General features: G+C 53.2%; 1 protein-coding gene across 1 annotated transcript in view; it reads left to right on the forward strand.

Annotated features, from left to right (window-relative positions):
- WHRN (whirlin) overlaps nt 1-20,637 on the forward strand; it is a 136,372-nt gene that overhangs the window by 56,236 nt on the left and 59,499 nt on the right. The window contains exon 9 of the mRNA XM_055302225.1: nt 19,069-19,287. Coding sequence (XP_055158200.1) covers nt 19,069-19,287 — 219 coding nt within the window. The remainder of the gene's footprint in view (nt 1-19,068; nt 19,288-20,637) is intronic.

Consider the following 20,637-nt stretch of genomic DNA (forward strand, 5'->3'; position numbering starts at 1 on the left):
CGCCGGGCTGTGCATTAGATCCTCCCCAGCACTTACTCATTTTCTAACTGAGAGTCTACTCTTTGACCAACATTTTCCTGTTTCCTCCACCCCTGGCCTCTGGGAACCACTGCTCTGCTCTTTGCTTCTGTGGGTTACGCTTTTTTTGGATTCCACATGTAAGTGAGATCGTCCTGCATTTGTTTTTATGTGTCTGGTTTATTTCACTTAGTGTAATGTCCAGGTTCATCCATGTTGTCACAAAGGGCAGAATTTGTATTTTTTTTGTGGCCAAATAATATTCCACTGCGTGTGCGTGTGTGTGTTGTGTGTTGTGTGTTGTGTGTACCTTCTTTCTTCATCTGTCAGTCTACACTTCGGTTGTTTCTGTTTTGGTTCTTGGCATGTGTTTTCAATCCCAAAACCTTATTCTTCTGCAGATACAAGGAGCTTTCCCGAAGGAAAGCTTTTGTGTGTGTGTGTGTGTGTGTGTAATAAAAAGAAAATTAAATTTTAGGAATCAGTGAATTTGTGAATCAGAGAGGGTCACCTCCTCCCAGGGAACAGAGGAGCTTGAACATACAAAGTTTTTCCACTTCTCTCTCTCACAAATCAGGTATCCGTTGTTGCCCAGAGCGGTTCAGGGAGGATTCTGATCCTCTCTCCAGGGGGCTCCCATCCCTCTCTTGAAGGCTATTTGCTAAATCAACAGTTGACAGGTCCAGATAAGGCAAGCCATTTACTATTTGCAATTATGTTGAAATGTTTGATTTTTGAAAAATCTATCTTGAATGAACAAGAGCCAATCTAATAATAATAATAATAATAATAATAATAATAATAATAAAAGTAGACCTCTCAAAGCTTTTCAGCCAAAAAGGCTTGGTAAGTTAGCCAAGGAGCCCACAGACCAGGGATGCTGCACTGGGCCTCTGCCACACGCTTGCTGTGTAACCTTGGGCCAGTCACCGACCCTCTCCGTGCACAAGGCTGGATGGGCCAGTGGCTGCCCAGGGTCCCTTCTGGGCTCTGAGAAATCTGTGGTTTGCTCAGTATGTGCTATGCAGAAGGCATCTAGAATATTTAATCTGGTGTTTTCTTGTTCTTTTGGAACCGATTTCCTTTAAGGCAGAGTTAGGAACGCTGGCTAAGGACTGGGCGATGAGGATCTTGGCGCGGTTGTGTAGCCTCCTACTAAATCAGGAGATTGACGGGTTGCACCCTGTATGATGAGAGCGTGACTGCCCTCCCTGGGCCCGAGAACACCAACCCTAGAGCCTTTCCGGAGTCCGCGAGAAGACGAGCATAGGATCGAGGCGGGCCTGGCGCTGCCCCGGGAGCCCTCAAAATCCCATTCACTTACCCGCTGGCCCCCCGAATCCCTAATTCTGCGGGTAGCGGGATGCGGGGTAGCGGGGTGCTGCTGGGATGTGTGTGTGGATGTGTGTGCTTCATCTCGATGAAAATGAAATGGCTTCATTACAGTCTCGGCACCCCCCCCCCCGGGGGCATCCGAGGGGCATGTTATTAGACTTTGGAACGTTCCAGAAGTTAAAAACAGCGGCCCTTTCATTTAATCAGAGTTATCACACCCTCCCTCCCTCTGCATGATGACCCGCAAAGAACCTGTCCGTATTAATATAAGTCATTGCATTTAGCCCGGCACATTCTAAATGACACATTTGTCATTTTCCTGTTGTACATGGTTAGCTGAAGCCATTATAGATTATTACCACTTGCAACTTTGTATCTGAAATGCAGCTTCTCCCACTGGTGTTATTACCGTATTCCAATTTGGAAGCCACGGGTAATGTGTTCACGGGTACGCAGAGACTTTCCTCTGGCCCTGTCCTCTTTCCTGGGTCCTGGGGGCCTTGCCAGCAGTGACATGCTGAAAGCTCACTATTAATAAACTCTTCGCTGAATAGATGTTTGCTTGCTGGATCCAGGGCGTGATGCAGTACATTGAGAGGGTCCATTTCTTTAATTTAATCTTATTTATTTATGTGGCCCAAGCTGATACTCTGGGTTTTAGACAATTACAGTGCCCGGGTAGGACACAATCCTTTTTCAACTGGTTATTTCCTCTTCAAATAAAAAGCAGCATTTTGTCGGCTGGAAGAGAATGCCCTTAGTTTTGTTCTTTTTTTTAGGAATTGATATTATTATCGTAGAAGATTCCTGCCTCTTGACTTTAAGCTGGACACAAAAGAGATAGAGAATTACCCCAGTGTTAGCTGCTTGTTTTTCTGTCACTTTTCTCTTGCCGCAAACCTGGCGTTGTTTATTACCTGCCAGAGATTCATCATTTGGATGGAGCTGCAAAGATAAGTATGATCCTTTAACCCCCGACTAATTGGATTTTGTGTGTGTTGTTGCCTTCCACCTCCGCCACACGGCACACGGCCTGTACGCACCTGTCAGGCGCATGCAGCCCCTCATAGGCCTGTCTGCTCATGCGCCCAGCACCATGTGCATCAGCTCCAGAGTCATAATCCACCCCCCACCGCCACCCCGCCACCCCCCACCCTGCCCTGCAGAGGGCTTTGCACTGAAGCAGGCATCCGTGGGGAGATTAGGCTCCAACTGGCTTTCCAGCAAGGAACTTTCATAGCCTGGAAGGGCAGCGTTTGGTCTCCACTGCTCAGGGACCCCAAACTAGTGCCCAGCAAGGACCGGAGAATTTGATTAGAAGGAATGACATTTAACGGCTGGAGGTGGTTGGAGGTTGAAATACCAATCTTTCAAGACCGATTCTTTTTCTTCCTTTTTAAATTTTTTTTTATTTTTTATTAAACCCCCAAGCAAGAATCTGATGTTAACATGCAGCTCACACAGACTTGTAATTGTGCCGCAGGGTGGGGGCTGCTTTTTAAAGATTCCCGTGCTGCAGACATGTCATTTTACTTTTACAGCAGGGCAGGTGGCAAAGGGTGCAGAGAACAGGAGTCAGACCATTTGTTTCCTGTGCTCTCCTGGCGTCAGCTGCGGGAGGCAGCACCATGGGGCCAGTGCACTTGTGTCTGAACTTTGCTTTACTGGAACGCTACCGGGAAGAGAGGAGGCTGGCGGCAGAGGCTGGCGGCAGTGAGTGAGTGCCTCCCGTGTGCCCGGTGCTTTCTCCTTCCAGGGGAGGCAGGGAGGCCAGGAAGGTCATGGTCCAGGAGGAGACATTTGACTAGCTCGGGGTCACCATTGGGATTAGGAACCAAGTGGGACCCTTCTCCCCTACCTTCCTGCCCGGGACCCAGCACCGGTTGTTATGCAGCCAGTGTTCTGGGAGACGCCGCCGCCAGGCCCCCTGCTGGAAGGCAAGCAGACGTCATACTTTGTGCCTGACATTCAGGAGCCTTTTAGGAACCATCCAAAGACTTCATTTTATTAAGTGGGGAGTCTGATGCCCATGCATCAAGGGAAGGTGGCATGTGTTAGCCCAGCTTGTCCACGTGGGAACCTTTCATCCATACGAGCTCTGAGCGGCACCCGGCACACAGGCCGGTGGCTGGTCCTCGGAATTCAGAGTACCAGTGCCCCTGCCCTCGGTTAGCCGTGGGGGTGGGGTACGGACCCACCCGTGGCCGCAGGTCACCAAGGGTTTTAAGTGCTGTAACATGCACATGCCTCCACATCGCTGCCACCCTCTCTCCAAAACAGGCCCCCGCTCCATCCCCTTATCCTGCTGTAATTACCTTCAGCGCGCTTGTCATTGCTAGAAGGACATTTCACCGCGTTTGTTTGTCCTGTGCCTTCCCCAACTACAAATAAGCTCCACGCAAACCAAGATTTGGTCTGCCTTGCTCCCTCACGTGGCCCGGCACCTCCACAGTACCTGGCACACAGTAGGCGCTTTAATAAACATTCGCCGAAGGCATGGAATGAGCTTGCATCCAGTGCGGTGCTGGCGAGTTCAGGATTCCTTGGTTCCTGGGTGTGATGTCTGAAGAAAGTCCACGTGTTGCAAGGCAGGCAGCAGGTGCTGGGGGAGAAAACCGAGGAGCACCATCGGCTCTGATGTGTGCGTCACCATGAAGCTGACTGTGTGGCTGTGAGCAGATCACATGACATCTCTGGATTCCTCAGTCTTTGGAGCTGTGAACTAGGCATAGCCATTTCCCACTTGCCCCTCCCGGGATGGGTATGGAATCGTATGACTTCATAGGTACAAAGACTGGTAAATAGGAAACTCTATACACTACTTTAGCGAGAGGCCTTTAAAAAAAAAAAAAAAACGAAACAAAACAAAACAAAACACAACGTGTTCTGTGCCTGGGAAAAGAAAAAGCTTTTCCCATCCTTCACGGCCCAGTCCACCCTCCAAGACCTCTTTGGTTAGTTCATTTGTTGCTTTGCTCTTAATTTCAAAAACCACATTCCCAGAAGTGGGTTATTTCTGCAGCCTGTGTCTGTGATTCCAAAATAGAATCATTTACGCATTCTGAAGCAATCAATGAACCAATTTTGGGTGCGATATATCTTCTGGTGTTTTGTTAAAAAGAAGAAAAAAAAAGAGACAAAACCCAGCACTGTTCAGGTTTCAAGAAACCCCTGCACTTCAGGTAAAGGCCACGTTCCTGCTCATCATACATTTAAAAGCTGCATTATCCTCTATCGGGAAAGCACAAGTGAATTTATTTTTTTCTGCTTTTCCAGTCCCCAACCTCTTTACCTCCTTCCCCTTTGAGAATTTGTGTTCCTTCTGCTAAATTGGCTGTGGTTTTGCTTCAGCTGGCAGCTGGTTTCTTAGTTATTTTTCCTCTCTACCTGAATTTTCGTAATATCAGCATCCTCTCAACTTTGAACGCAGAGCAGATATTTCAGCCTCCTGTAAACAAGTCCCAGGATGTCTTCCTCACCAGATTCTAAAGCTGCGGGTTGCAGGGAAGAACATAGTCAAGTGGCATCTAAAAGGGTGTTTCCAGATACTCTGGAAGTGGTGCGTCAGAAATGTAGCTTGCCCGAGGATGAACAAGCTCCCTAGGGAAGTCTTAGTGACACTGAGGTTTGGGGCTCACCACCTGCCTTTGCTTTCTGCCCCCACCCCCAACATTTATCCACAGACCAGAGAGGTGGACCCACCCTGTCCGCATCCTTAGCTGTTCTGGGGCGTGATTCTAGACGTGCAAGGTCAGTTGATATATTGGACAATCCAGGGAAGAGAGGTCTGTACCCAAGAGGTTAGAGATGGGTTCATCTGACTGTGTTACTTGGCTGTGACCTTGAGCAGCTCCCTTGGCCTCTCTGTGACACAGACCCCCCTCCCCCTTGAACTTGGCTCCTAGCCCTCACAAACAGGTTATTGATGCTGTCACACATCAAAAGTTTGAGAGATAGGGGACCGTGGAGGTCCCACTGCAGGCATTGTAATGAAAAATGTTATTGACTGCATCCTCTTAGCTTTGAAAGTCTTCTGTTGTGCCTGCTTAGTCTAAAAAAAGAAAAAAAGGTGCCTTTGGAAGAAAAGAGTGGGGCTCAGGGGCCTCTTGATGCATTGTAGCTGCTTGAATTGCAGAGTCATTTACTTAATGTGGTCAATATTCCCACACAGACAGGGTTTCTTTAAAAATGTAATTGCTCCTATTTGGATTTTGGCATCTGCATCTTTGTTTTACAGCGGTCATAAAGTCCAGGGGTTGGATGGAATTGTATGTCCCGACCTCCCTTAGAAATGTGGGGCGGCAGGGCAGGTGCAGGGCTCAGAGGCCAGTGTGTGACCGCGTGGCGCGCAGATCAGCTGCCTCCCCGTCCTTGTTCCCCAGCATCCTTCCCTGCTGGGCTCCCCAGGGGCCTTGATGAGAAGGGAGAGAAGGTGGCTGCTTTTCCAGGACCCATTAAAGCAATTAATGCAGGTTGAACGTGGTGAATTTCGACAATATGGCATCTGTACTTTAAATAAAAGACAAGCCAAAACCTGGAATGTATTCGAACCACATCTGCAGTGGTGTGTGGGGCTTCATTAGGAGGTTTCTGATTAAGAAAGGAGAAGAAAGTGGTCCAGGTTTCAGGAATTACCCTCCCACACAGGTGGGGAAGCGAGGAAGTCTGGGGAGGGGCTTTCCTTCTGCCATTTCCATCATGTGGGGGCCCGTGGAGGGGTGGGAGGTGGTGTCCTGCAGCATGTCTGAGCCTGGCATGACCATCATCATCCTTGCTCCATCTCTCCTACCACCTTCTGTCTCTCCTCAGGGGGCCCCAAGCCGATGCCAGGTGTTCCCAGACCCTCTGAAACCCTCTTCTCCCTCCACGAGTTCTTCTGGTCCTGGGGGTTTAAGTCAGGATGTTCAGGTTCCCCACAAATCCCTTCCTCTCTCCTGTGTTGTCTCTGAACAGGGTCTGGACCTCCCTTTGGTGTCCTCATTTACTTCTTTTTCCATTTCCAGCTCATCCCCGGTATTAGGAATAGCATTTATTTGCTGCGGAAGTCCTGGCTTCTTCCTGACCCCCTTCAGGGCACCTCATCCTCTTGCCCACAAATCGTGGACATCTCCCAAGTTCCTGGCCTTGACCCGCTCTCCTCTCTACGGGCTCCCTGTTGGAGATTGCACCCGGGGGTGTCAGGCCCTCCAGGCCTGATCTGTCCCCAGCTCATCCCAGACCACACTCCCCCATTCCCTGCCCTTGGACCCTTGGAGGCCGGAGTGCAGCGGCCTCCTGGCTGGCTGGCTGTCTCCCGGCTTGCTCATCTACCCACACGTCCATTCAGCATCCTGGAGACTGGGCACACTTTCTAGATGTGTCTGGAGCTGCGAAGCCCCCTCCTGAACCTGGTGTTCCGGCTCCCTGTTACCTGCAGACAGTCCTTCTCTCTGGCTGTCCCGAGTGCAGTCCACACGTGACCAGACAGGCAGCGCGCCCTCCCCTGAAAGCCGGCTTTGTCTCTGGGCACCTGTGGACACAGTGGCCCTGTGAGGCCGGCCCCAGTGGCTCGTCCCGCCCACCCTCAGCTGCCCCACCTGCGGGAACCCCCGTCTTCTCCCCGCCGCCCTGTCAGCGTAGGGACCTGCCTCACTCGTTGGACACAATGATGCATCTCTTAGTGTTTCCTTGAATGGCTCTGCGGCCCATAATAATTTTTATATTGAGGGCTTACAGTAATCCAGATGGCGTTCTCTGTACTTTCCAACGTATTAACTCACTTGGCCCTCGCCACAGCCCAACAGGTTCAAAGTAGGCACCACTTTGATTCCTTCGTTGTACAGGAAATTGCCCAAAGCTTGTCACTTGCCTATCGTCAACAGAGGTGGACGGGGCAGAGCCAGGAATTAAAGCCAGCTTTTGTCGACGTGAGGGGACGTGGCGGTCACTCCGACGCCAGGGCGAGGCGGCCTCCCATCGGGATGCTCAAGCCCAGGCTCTGGAGCCGGGTGCTCTGGGTTCAGACCCTGGCTCTGCCCCTTTGTACCTGTGGGGCCTTGAACAAACTCCTTAACCTCTCTGCTTCTGAAATTCCGCTTCGACAAAGTTGTAATGGGAGCAATAGTCCAAGGGCAGGCAAGTCTCTAGGTTCCCTATGCAGTCCCCTTACCCGTAGAGCGCGGACACGACTGACCCTACAGGCAGCCTGCGAAGGCACCGGAGGCATCTGTGCCTTTGAACACTTCACGATTGCCCGCTCTTGCCACACCGCCGTGTTGGGGTCTTTTCCTGCCAGGGGGATTCTTCTGGTATAAAGTGCATAGCACGTGAGATGCTCCCGAGCTCCTGGTACCGCGCGCACGAGTCCGTGCGGTGCCCGAAGCGTGTGCTCACTGCCACCTTCTGCCGGGTGTACAGCCGAGCACCGCGCTGGCCCAGCCACGTTTGGGTAACTGTACACTTCTTCTCTGAATGTTTTTTTTTTCTTGTTAAAAACGGTGTTGCAGCCACTGATTAGAAACCCCAACGAGTAACCAGACAGCCCGGGCCGCAGCCTCGCGGCCCCTTCCCGGGCGAGCTCTGTGCATCTTATTGACTAGACTTCAGGTACAGACGCGGCCCTGGGCACGTTTTGCCCTTTTCTCCCCCACCGTCTCCCTCTTATCTCTCTTGCCATGCCCCGACCTTTGTCACGATTTTATTTTGTGCCTCCTCTGTGGAAATTCCCTAAATAGATTAACTGTGACCTCAGCTCACCCCGCACTGGGATAAACCCGTGTAACTTAGGACATCCTCCCGTTGATTGGCGGAGGCTCCGAATCCGTCTGTGCGGCCTGCCACGCGTGGGTGAGGCGTGAACGCGGTGTCCCGGGCCTCGTGTGGAAGGTCGTGGTCGTCAGCCCACCGTGGGCTGGACAAAGGAAGGGCCGTTGTGTTTGGTTCATGGGAGACCTGAGGAGTAGAAGAGTCCGCCCCGGGCACTGGCGATGAGATATGTGCGCGCCGGTGAGTTAATGACCCGAGAGCTATGGGTTCAATGTAGAGAACTTGGAAACCCCAGGAAAACATAAAAAAAAAAAAAAAAAAAAAAAAAAAACAACCCTCCAAATCATCGATAATCTGCTCCGCCCAGAAATAATCACTGTTGACAGCCTAATGGCCATCTCTGCAGTCTCCCATGTGACCACGTGCATAGATTTGTATTGAGGATTTTCTACAAAACTGCCATTCTGAACGCAGTTTTTGAGTCTGACTCTTTTTCTGCCCTAGTACGTGTTTCTAGAACAGGTGTCAAAGCAAAGAGGTGCGTGATTGATTCCATTTCCTCTTGTTGGACAGTTGGGTTTTTTTGAACGTTATCCGTTATTGCTGCCGTGGACAATGTGTCCTGGCACATCCATCTGTAAGCTCGGTCTCTAAAAATGCCTTGGGCTGTGTTTCTAGAGGTGGCCTTGGTTCTGGGCGTAGGCAGATTTTTAAGGCTTTGGTAACTGTTGCCAGATTGTTCTTGGGGGAAGAGTTTGTTATTTTACAGCCCCCTCCACCAATGTTAGCAGAGGATGAGATGCTTTCATTTTCCCCCAGCCTTGCCAACACTGGATATTACATTTGTTTCCCATTTTTGCTGATCTGATAGGCAAAAAAGAAAGTGTTTTGTTTTAATTTGCATCATTTAAAACAGTGAAGTTGAACTCCTTTGCATGTTTATTGTTCGAAAAGCTGTGCATACGTACACTTAATACGTAATAAATAGCGTGTGGCACAATGTTACACACATATTATATTTATTATATAATATATACGTTTATTTTATATTTATCTTTATTTAATATTTATTATATTATTATATACTATATATACGTTTATTTATCTTTGGTGTGTAACTTACTGATGTCCGATGCCCGTTTAATCCAAGAGTGTTACATTTCCAGGTCCTCAGACCTATCAGTCTTTTCCTGTAAGAGCTGGTGGTTGGGAGTCGCTGTTAGGTGGTTGCTTCCTCCACCTGGAATTCAGATTCTTTTTTTTTTTTTAATTTTTATTTAGTTATGATAGTCACAGAGAGAGAGAGAGAGAGAGGCAGAGACATAGGCAGAGGGAGAAGCAGGCCCCATGCACCGGGAGCCCGACGTGGGATTCGATCCCGGGTCTCCAGGATTGCGCCCCGGGCCAAAGGCAGGCGCCAAACCGCTGCGCCACCCAGGGATCCCATGGAATTCAGATTCTTCCGGCCGAGGGTGAGTTAAATTGGAGGCACAGAAAGTGATGAGGGACAGGAATGTTAAGTGCCCTTGAGGAGAATACACCCACCCATGTATCTACTCTTGGGCCAAGAGAATATTGATATATAATCAGATTTTTCTGATGGATGGATATGCTATGGACATTGGTTCTAGATCACAACTACATTGGAAACCCATCAAGGCTCATCTTTTTTTGACTCCTAGAATCTTGTTAGTTCTTCCCCCACCCCAAAAAAGGGAAAAGAATAAAGAGACCAAATTTAAAAGAACATTTGTAAAGCAATTTACTTAAATTATAAGAGACTAAAAGCCAGGCTTAGTGGATAATTGAAGAATTGCATTAAAAAGGAATCAATATCTTTCTGGAATCTGGAATCAGTCCTCAGCTTCTGAGCTGTTTTGCAAGGAGAATGGCCCCTGTGTCACCGGCTTGCAAATTTCCCATAGCGTTACCCGCAAGGACAACATTTTCTTTCTCTCTCTGGTCCTTCAGGTTTTCCCTCTTCACACAGGTTTTACTCACTGAGAGACATTTAGGAGCAAAGATCCTGGAGATCAGAGGCTTTAAAATCTCAGGTCCCTGTTCCAGCCTCTGGGATCTTGGTGTTCCTAGCACGGGAGCAAAGGCTTCCTTCTTCGCAGTTAGCCTTTGGAGAAGGTCAAACTCATAAAGAAAGGACAATGGAAGCAATGAAGAGTTGGATTTTTTTGAAATCTTCTTTGGAAGGCTCCAATTAAAGGCAAATAAATTTTTTTTTTAAAAAAAAGACTCAAAAGGGGAAAAGAAGATGTTGATTACTCTCCACCCTCCTAACTAGCTGTCATTCTCTGCCCTGGCCCCCGGCCTTTATTTTCTGTGCATTCACATTCCTTGCTGGTTGGATCAACCTGCTTCCACTTACTTTTGCTTCATGCCTGTGTTGAGCTGCATCTCAGGGAAGGGTCTTGGATGGGCCCCTGCAGCTGCTCTGCCCTCCAAAGTGATTTCCCCCGGGATGTAGCCACCCAAAGAGGTGAGGTGGCCACAGGGCCCGAGCTGGTGAGCCACGTGGCGGCAAGCTTTGCCCCAGATCCTAGTCTCCTAACGGGCACGCAGCTGTCAGGGACACCAAAATGAAGCCACCGTCCTTCCAGGTAACATGAGTTCGCAGCATACCCCCGCTCGCTTACGTCAACGTTCCAGCAGAATATAGACTAACGCTTTTCAGACTTTTATTTAAGGGGATGTTTTTAGATGGCATGATTCTTAGGCCAAAGTCAGCAGCAGCAGCAGCAAAGTAGTCCTGTGGAGTGGAAGGAGGGAGTAGGATGAGGAAGCAGAGTTACTGCCCAGGCGTCTGTAAAAAAATATCTCTGCCTCCAGCTCCACGTATGAGGCATCTGATGCTGGAGATGTGCTTGCACATTCATTCCTTCCCTCGGCCGTTGTTTTCCTGAGCTCCTCTTATAGGATTGGTGTGGTTTAACATCCTCTTTGAACTCTACATATCCTATTTACTTACTTGTTAATACGTTTGTAATGAGTATTTCTTCGTACTTTAGAAGTAATCGAGCGACTTCACCTAGAAAGTACAGAAAACCAGAAACCATATTGGGAAAAACCAGAAACCATATTGGAAAGTGTGTGTGTATGTGTGTGTGTTGCCTTTAAGAGGAATGATATTTCATATTCAAATGGAAGTGTGAGCTCCCTAGCAACCAAGGCAAAAAGGGAAATGCATGCATTGTTTACATTCTACTAGAGAATTCACTGGTATTTCAGGTGAAATTCTTCATTGGCAGCCAGTTTTAAGAGGAAGGCAGTTCATTTCGGGAGGAAGGCAATTTCAACTGCTTTTCTTCATTGTTTCTCATTTTCTGTGGAATCACCCACGATCTCCAGTCTTTCGTATTTATTGACACATCTGTGACCAAAACAGAAAAATTCCCTGACTCCTCTAGTGACTGAGAGGGATATAAATTAAATAGCCACTGTATATGCATGTTGAGATACGTACTTTCAGGGATAGGGAGCAGCACCTGCAAATAACTCAGAGCATTTGCTACTGTAAGAAGGGCCGGTGGCAGCGACAGGAGATGGGGCTGGGCCCGCAGCAGGCCGCTCAGGCCTGAGACACACTGTGAGGAGTTTGCATTTTAAATCAGAAGCAACGGGAGAGTTTACTGAAGGAACAGGGTCCACTGCATTTTTTTTTTTCCCATTAGTGAGCCTTTTTATTGTTGTGTGTGTTGTTGGTTTTTTTTAATTGAAGGACCTTACTGGTCCTGTTTCCATGAGTGCCAAGACCAGGGGTAAAGGGGAGGGGAACTAGGTGGCGCAAGGAAGGGTCATCTCCACAACATTCCATTTATACACAGAACTAAAAGGACAAGCACAGAGTCACTATTGCGGCTAGAAGTTGGCAGCATGGGAAAAGGGAGGAACAGGTGGGGAACTGGGGTGTCGTTAAAAAACATAAAGGCCCCCCCCAAACTGGGGTGCCTGGGGGGAACTTGGTCTGCTTCAACCCAAGAAGAATCAGAAGATCAAAAGCGGTTTGGGAAAGCCAGAACCGTCAGGGATAGAGGGAGGAGGAAGGTCCAGGGGGTGAGGGGGCTGTTTGGCAACTGGGGTGAAGGGATTGCCCTCCCCCTGCTGGGATCCCCCCAGCCCCTCCGGTCTGGCAGGAAGGGGGCAGCCTGCAACCCCCATGGGCAGGTCTGGGGCTGCCAGATGCTCCAGGCAGGGGGCTGGGTCCACTGCATTTTAAAAGATGTCCTGGCGGGCAGCCCGGGTGGCTCAGTGGTTTAGCACTGCCTTTGGCCCAGGGTGTGATCCTGGAGACCTGGGATCAAGTCCCATGTTGGGCTCCATGCAGGGACCCCTACTTTCTCTCTCTCCCTCTCTCTCTCTCTCTCTCTCTCTCTCATATGAATGAATAAATAAAATCTTTAAAAATGAATAAATAAATAAACATGTCCTGGGTGCCCAGCAGAGACTGATTTTAGAGGCTGGGAAGCTCTTGCAGTTAGTGGTCCCTGTAAGAGGTAATTAACGCAGATAAAAATGGGATGCAGGGGAAGGTGCTCTGAAGACAGGGCTAATTAGGGCTTTACTTTCTCATGATATTAAAACACGCCCCTGGGGCACAGAGTCCACACCATTCATTTCTGTCCTCCCTCCAAGTGGGGCTGAATGGGGAGGGTCCCTCTAGCCCATGTGGCTGTACCTAGCGCCAGCCCAGGGTTCCAGAGTTCGGGGGCCTCTCCCTTGCTTATAGCCTGTAAGCCCCACGGCCCCTCCTCAGACCCTCTCCAGGACAGAGGGCTGGCCTTGGGTATCGGAACCGTCTTGCACTGCTGGTGAAAGAAGCGTGAGTTGGAAAGTCCAACCAGCCCTGCCCCCTTGTCCTCTTTATGACCTTGCATAGGTCACACCACCCCCTGGAGCGCCTCTCCTCACCTGTGCAAGGGGAACAGTAAAGTGTGTGGTCATCCCCGTAATTCCGCTCTTCCCAGGAACACCAGCCCCCGTGTTGGGCACCCGCCATGCACCCTACCGAGTGCAGGACGCTCTGTGTACAGCGTCCAGTCCAAAGCGGAGGCAGCTTGTCTAAAGTCTCAAAGCCAGGAAGAGCAGAACTTTGTTCGGGAATGGCCTCCCTAGTGACTCTACCTCTCACTGAAAACTCTGTGGGGTGGGGGGAAAGCCTCCCCCTAAGATACCTTTTTATTTCGGTGCTCTGCAATCCTCTGGTTTCCAGATGTGGTTGGAAAATAGAGCCACGGTGTTTGCCCGTAAGCAGGAGATTTCTCGAGCGTGTGGAAGAGCGTAAAGGAGGCGAGGCCCCTGCACCAGAGTGAGCTCTGCTCTGGGAAAAGGCATCGGAAAAGCCCCGCCTGGTCCCATCCACAGCCCTGTGGAGGGGGATGCACAGGGGTCGGCTCGGATGTCACAGTGCTGCCCCCTGCAGGTGCCTGTAGGAGCTAGAGCAGGGAGGGACGCGGGCGCATGTGAAAAAAGATGCGTTGCTCGCGGCCTCGGGAACTCCACTCATCCCCCAACTAGAGGATTAGACACGCGTGTGCTTCCAGATGCACGAAGAGGTGTGTCACCGTCGCTCTGTTTGCGGTGGGAAAGCCCGAGAAACCATCTTAAGCGTCCAGCCACGGAGGAGTGGGCATTGAGCCGTGGTGCTCCGCTGCCGGGGAGCGCGCCCTAGGGCACAGAGAACGAGCCTGGCTCATGTCAGGGAACCAGGGAGCGAAGATCCTCAACACACGCCCTTTTAGCTGGAAAAACCACGGTGGCGAACATGTTAAGTGTGAGTCCATTTATGTAAAGATCAACAACGGTACTTTTGCACATGTCCGTCCACCTGTTGAGAAAAAGGACAGAACGTTTGGGGAGGATGCGCAGCGGTCATCACGGATGGTGCGTTGGGGCCGCCACCCTGCTTCCCTGGAGTAGTCAGACCTCAGCCTTTTGCAGCTCTGACCTGTGTTCCAGGCATCAAACACTTCATGCATTTACATTGATTTAATCCACGGGATCCCCGGGTGGCTCAGTGGTTGAGCATCTGCCTTTGGCCCAGGGCGTGACCCCGAGGTCCTGGGATCGAGTTCCGCATTGGGCTCCCTGCATGGAGCCTGCTTCTCCCTCTGCCTGTGTCTCTGCCCCCCCCCCCCGCCAGGTCTCTCATGACTAAATAAATAAAATATTTAAAAAAAATCTAATTTAACCCTCACCAGCACCCTATGATAGGATACCACCCCTATAGGGTCTTATGCCTGCAAAACTGGGCCACACCCCAGTGACCTGCACCAGGTTGCCGTTGGCAGGTGGCAGAGCTGGGTCGGGACTCTCTGCGGCCTGTCTCCACTCTCTTGCTTCTCTCGCCAAGTTCTGTGTGAGCCCGAGGTGTGTGTGCGCACACGAGTGTGGAGAGGCGTGGGGCGGTGACCCGAGGCTGCCTGGGCCCTAGTCAGCTGCGCTGATCTTTCTGCGGCCTCATTTAAAAGATTCCCTGGGGCTGCCTGGCATTCAGAAAGCTCAATAAATATCTGGTTGGCAACGGGTCTAAAGAAAACAGAGCATGCCGTGTGCCTCAAGGAACATAGCTTGTGTTCCCAGAGACAGGGTGTAGGAAGGTGAGGCGGAGACCGTCGTTTACATGGCAACAAACCGTGCTGGGTGCCCTCGGAGGAGAGTCGGTCACCATCCAGGAGGCCCTCCTGGAGGTGGTGGGAATGGGCTGAATGCCAGAGGCGGGGCAGATGTGAGGGAGTATATGGATTAGAGGAAGGAAGGATGTTTCTGCAGATGAGGAAAGTTGTAAGAGGGTCGCCGCCTGGGTGGCTCAGCAGTTGAGCATCTGCCTCTGGCTGGGGTCGTGACCCCGGGGTCCTGGGATCGAGTCCTGCCTGTTTCTCCCTCTGCCTGTGTCTCTGCCTCTCTCTGTCTCTCTCATGAATAAATAAATAAAATCTTTTTTTAAAAATTTAAAAATAAAATTAAAAAAAGGAAAGTTGTAAGAGAGGCCAGAACTGCCTCTGTATTTGTGTCCACGTAGATTAGGACTTTAGAGAATTCTAGGGCTTGGATTTGGGAGAAGAAGCTGGTAGACTGAGGAAGAAAATTCATATTTAGCACCTACTATGTGCCAGGTGCTTTATACTATATATAAGAAGTCTATGTTATGTATATTTTTTAAGTTTTATTTGTTTAAGTGACCTCTACACCCAACGCGGGGCTCGAACTCACAACCCCGAGATCCATGGTTGCATGCTCCTCTGATGGAGCCAGCTGGGCCCCTCTACGTTATCTTAATAATGCTTGAGAACAGTTGCATTTTTTAAGGGACTTTCTTTATTTATTCATGAGAGACACAGAGACAGAAGCAGAGACACAGGCAGAGGAGAAGCAGACTCCCTGCGGGGAACCCAATGCGGGACTCGATCCCAGGACCTCGGGGTCACACCCTGAGCCGAAGGGAGGCGCTCAACCTCTGACTGCCCCCCCCCAGGCGCCCCAACAGTTGCATTTGAAGTACAGACACAGGCACAGAGAGGTTAGGCCATTTGCCGAGTCACACAGCAAGCCGACAGCCGGATCAGGATTGAGGCCCAGTGACTCGGAACCCAGGGGCCCAGCTGGGCAAGGTGGGGTTGGGGACAGCGCACACGTGTCATCCTTTCCTCTTTTCCTGATCACTAACCTGGGCCTGGGTCTCAGACCGGGCCCTCTTCCTGAGGTTGAGCATCTCTGTGCCTGAGAAAGCCTCACCCCTCGAGGTCTGCGTCCCGAAATCAGCTGGCTGAGTCACCAGGATGTCCCTTCCTTGAGACTTCGCCGGAGCGCGTCCTGTGCCCGTGCCCCCGGGGATCGCAGTCCGTTGTCCTGTGACCTCGTGGCCCACATCACTCGTGCACGTCAGTTGCGTGCCCTTGGACACGGGACATGTGGGCCTGTGCCGCGCGATCGCACAGCGCCCGGTCCACTCCGCGGGGGCCGCCCCGTCCGTCCCTCCGTCCGCTGCTGAGCGGAGCCACACGGCCCGGTCTGCGACCTGGGGGCCTCGAGAGTCAGCTCTGGGGAGCCGCGTGAGGCCGATTTGCCTCCCGAGAGCATTAATCCAAGTAGCAAGCTATTAAGTTCGAAGACAAACACGCATCCTTCCGGTTTCCACAATCAGAACGCGCTGCCTCGACAGTCCTCGGCCGACGGCTGGAGCCTGAGCCTCGATGAGCCGGCTCCGCGGAACGCAGCAGGCCCTGGGCCGGGCTTCCCAGCACACGCGCGATGGAGCAGCGTGGGGAGCTTAGCCTCTGGTGGGCGCCCCGCGCGTAGTGGCCTCCCCTTAGATCTCACGTTGCTGTTTTGGCGACGGGCACGGTGCCACGGGGGCTCCCCTGCCCCAGGAGAGAGCGGACTGTAATCATCTTACAGGAGAGGACCAGGTGCACAGAGAGGGCCGGCGATGAGCAGCAGGTTCAGGAGATGGGCTGGCTGTGCAGGCGGCCTTGCCGGACAGAGGCATGGCTCGCGGTCACCAGCTTGCACGGGCCGAACACCCACGTGGCTTTCGGGTGGGTGCTGGGGGTCGCCCCCCACCCGCAGGCAGCCGGCTGCGAGGAGCAGAGCCATGGGAAGGATGCCCGCCTGCCCGGCCCTGGGGGCCCTGGGGACGTCCCCGCGGCCGTGACAACACCGACCTCAGCTGCTCCTTCCGCCCTCCTGGTCTCTCACACCCTCTTGGTCCCTTCCAGGTGACAGGGATCCTCGGAGCCCCCAGGTGAGCCCCAGGACTCCGCCAGCACGGCGTTGAGTCCTCACTCCCCAGGGCCACTGGCACCGTGTGTGCTCCGTAGGCCAAGGGCCCTGATCCCCCTGTGGCCCCGGCTCAGGACCGTCGGGACCGTCGGCTGCAGCCTTTCCTTCTAGCCGGAGCCGCTCGCCAGGCCGGGGTGGGACCCCAGTGATGAGTGACCTCACGCTGCTCATTGCTGGGTGGCGGAACCGGGCCCGGCCAGGGGAGGACACGGTGGGGACGCGCTGGGCCTGTCTCCCGGGCAGAGCTCCTAGTGTCCTCTGCCGCCTGAGCCGCTCGCTGTGGAGACAGGAGCTGCTGGGGGTTCTGAGAAATGAGGGCATCTCAGGTCTGCCCCCCGCTTGGGCCTGAGCCTGCTGGAGAGCTGGGGGAGGGGGGTGCTCTGCGGCGGAGCCCACGTCACCTGGGCCTTTAGGGGGTCGCCTGTCGGCTCAGAGCCTCTCTGGAAGACCAGCAAGTGGCTATTGGTGAAAATGGAGACAAAAAGGCAGAAAGAAGACGGAGACCAGGAACTCAGACGGTCTCTGCCAACATGTGTCCCCCGCGTGACACACACACGAGCGTGTTTTAGCTGGAAGGGGCCATGGGCGCAGCCGTCGGCGCGGCCTCCGAGGGCCCTGCACCCAGACCACCTTCCGAGAGCCTGCTCTGGCGCGGCAACGGCTGTTTCGGGAATCTTGTGTTTGTTCAGTTTTGCCAGAAAAATAAAGGAGGCAGGAGCGGATGAGGATAATATTCTTGGTCTCCAGGACCCACTGGAAGCCCACATTTACCCAAAACGCCAGCGTTGGAGGTTCTGGAAGGGTCTCAGCCTGAGTGGCTGTCAGATTTTCTTCCTTTCTTTTTCTTTTTTTTTAAGATTTTATTTATTTATTCATGAGAGACACACAGAGAGAGGCAGAGACTCAGGCAGAGGGAGAAGCAGGCTCTGTGCAGGGAACCTGATGCGGGACTCGATCCAGGACCCTGGGGTCACGGCCTGAGCCCAAGGCAGACGCTCCACCCCTGAACCCCCCAGGTGTCCCGTGTGGTCGTCAGATTTTCTAGTCCCACAGTCTTGAGCTGGGGAAACTGAGGCGCACGGGGCAGTGGCTTGCCCGGGGCTGGCCTCCTGTGTCCTCGGCTGTGCTTTGCATCCTCGTTGCCTCTCTGTCCCTCCCGATCGCGGGCTCCCAGGGACCCCTTCTGAGAACTGCTGGAGGCGGGCACGCGTGGGAGACGCGGTGACCGCCCAGGCCCTCCCCGGGCCGGCTCTGCGTGGTGTTCTCTCTCGTCAAAGGCACCAGCCTCCTCTCCGTTCTCAAGGATGCTGCTCTGCCTGTTCGGGTTCTGGGAGGGCTCACAGGTCCAGCGTGTCATCGAACCTGGGACAAAGATCTATGACAGCAAGGGGCGCCTGGGAGGCTCCGTCGGTTAAGCATCTGCCTTCGCCTCGGGTCCTGATCTCAGGGTCCTGGGATCCCGCCCCCAGTCAGGCGTCCGCTTCTCCCTCTGCCTCTGCTGCTCCTCCTGGCTCGTGTTCTCTCTCTGCCTCTCTCAAATAAAGGCTTAAAAAAAAAAAAAAAAAGAAGATTTACGCCAGTGAAATGATACACAGCGAAGTGAGCCCAGGGAACGGGTGCAGGGGGCAACGTGTGTGGGAAACCAGGCACAGGCTTCGGAATCTCCCTCCGCTGTAGGAGGAGCAAGGATGAGCTGTGGTCGCTACTAGGGATGCTCGTCAGAGTCAGCGCCAGGGTATTTGTGGGGGTCTGGTCACGTAGGGCCCCTCGGCCTGGACCCCGCATTCCAGGCCCCGACGTAGTCTGTACGGGTAACGGAGACACGGGGAGCCGCCCTTCCCGGCCAGGTCCCCCGGGGCCAGCCAAGCAGGCCTCCCAAAGGCGCGCAGTGGGAACTCTTGGTGCCTGGCTGGGCTGAGGCAGGGGGCCCGTCCACGTGGACCACTCCAAGATCGGGGTGGAACGGGTGTCCTCGTTTCCAGAGGACAAAAATGGAGGGCTGGGGAAGAAAAACAAGGGTTGGGGGCACTCAGGGGCTGGCCTCCTGCTCTGGGGGGCGGTGGGGGTGGCGGGGAGTCTGGGGAGAGGTGAGCTCTGGGAACAGGGAGGGTCGACCCTCGATGCCCCCTTCCTGCTAACCCGTGTGTCCCTCCCTTCCTCTCTCTCTCTCTCTCTCTCTAGGCTCTGAAGGGCTCTAAGAAGCTGCTGTTGTCCGTGTACTCGGCAGGGCGCATCCCCGGGGGCTACGTCACCAACCACATCTACACCTGGGTGGACCCCCAGGGCCGCAGCATCTCCCCGCCCTCAGGCCTGCCCCAGACCCACGGCAGCACCCTGAGGCAGCGTGAGGGTGACTCCAGGAGCACCCTGCACCTCCTGCAAGGCGGGGATGAGAAGAAGGTGAGCCGCCCGGCCTCGGCGAGGGGTGGACGTTGGGGTGGGGGGGGCAGGCTCATCCCCCCGACGGCCCGTTCTCCTTGCCTGACCCAGAACAGGGAAGCTTCTTGGGGGCTGGACAAAGGGGCCTGGTTCTTTCGGGGCTCTGTCCTCTCAGGAACCTACGGAAGGGTTTCCTCCTCTTTTCTTTTCGACCCATGCGATGTATTTTCTGATACGAGCTACGAGCCTGCAACCAGCGCCCAAAGGCCATGGCTTGACTCAGACCAGTTGCATCTCCCCGACGCAGAACAGGGGACGGTCTGGGCCGGAGCGGCAGCCCTGCTCCACGTCTTATTCTGGGGCCCATATGCACTCCCGTCATCATCCCCGGGGCTGTTGCCCCTTCTGATGGTGGAAGCTGCACGGTGCCCGCTCCCCGTTCTAGCCCCTGGGGTGGAAAAGGGAGGAGAGACAGCTCAGAGCCCCCCCCCCCCCGTAAATTTGACATGATTTAGCTTCCTGGGCGTGTGGCCACCTGCAGCCCTGGGACTGAGGGCTCCACTGGGAACCTCCTGCCCCTGTGCATCTTGGGTTGGGGGGAACAGGACCTGGTGCTGCTCACCTCGTAGCCGGCGAGGGCAGTCCCAGAACTGAAGGTGAGGAGCTCGGTGCGCCTCCCGGAGGAAAGGCATTTCCAGCGTGTGGGCTCTCTGCCCCTTTGCAGGGCAGGCGCTTTGATCCACAGAACCAACGCCACTGGAGGGGGAGGCTGCAAGGGGAGGCCGGAGCGGGTGCCTGGAGAGTGTGGCTGGAGTGGGTGGCGGCAGGCATGTTGCCCCTCGAGCACCATGGGTTGTTGTGACCCCAAGAAGGGGCACAGGGCTGTTGAAGCCCTCCTCCCCTCATATTGCACCTGTTTACATAAAAATTTTTTTAAAAAGACCAGAAAAGGAGGTAATTCCACACCCCCCGCGCCCCAATTTTTAAACTTTGCTCTGGTGCTGTTTGCTTTGCCAGCCACGGTTGCTGCGGAGACCAGGAGTGTACCTCCTGCACGCGGCTCTCTCGTAGAGACAGAGACAGAGAGAGAGAGAGAGAGAGAGAAACAGGGAGAAGCAGGCTCCGTGCAGGGAACCTGACCTGGGACTCGATCCCGGGTCTCCAGGGTCATGCCCCAGGCTGAAGGCAGCGCTAGACCGCTGAGCCACCCGGGCTGCCCCTTTTTCATTTTTTTTAAAGACTTAATTTATTCATGAGAGACCCAGAGAGAGGCAGAGACACAGGCAGAGGGAGAAGCGGGATCCCTGCGGGGAACCCGATGCGGGACTCATCCAGGGTCCCCAGGATCATACCCTGAGCCGAAGGCAGATG

Source organism: Nyctereutes procyonoides, unplaced genomic scaffold (assembly GCF_905146905.1).
Source record: "Nyctereutes procyonoides isolate TBG_1078 unplaced genomic scaffold, NYPRO_anot_genome, whole genome shotgun sequence".
NCBI classification, from domain to species: domain Eukaryota; kingdom Metazoa; phylum Chordata; class Mammalia; order Carnivora; family Canidae; genus Nyctereutes; species Nyctereutes procyonoides.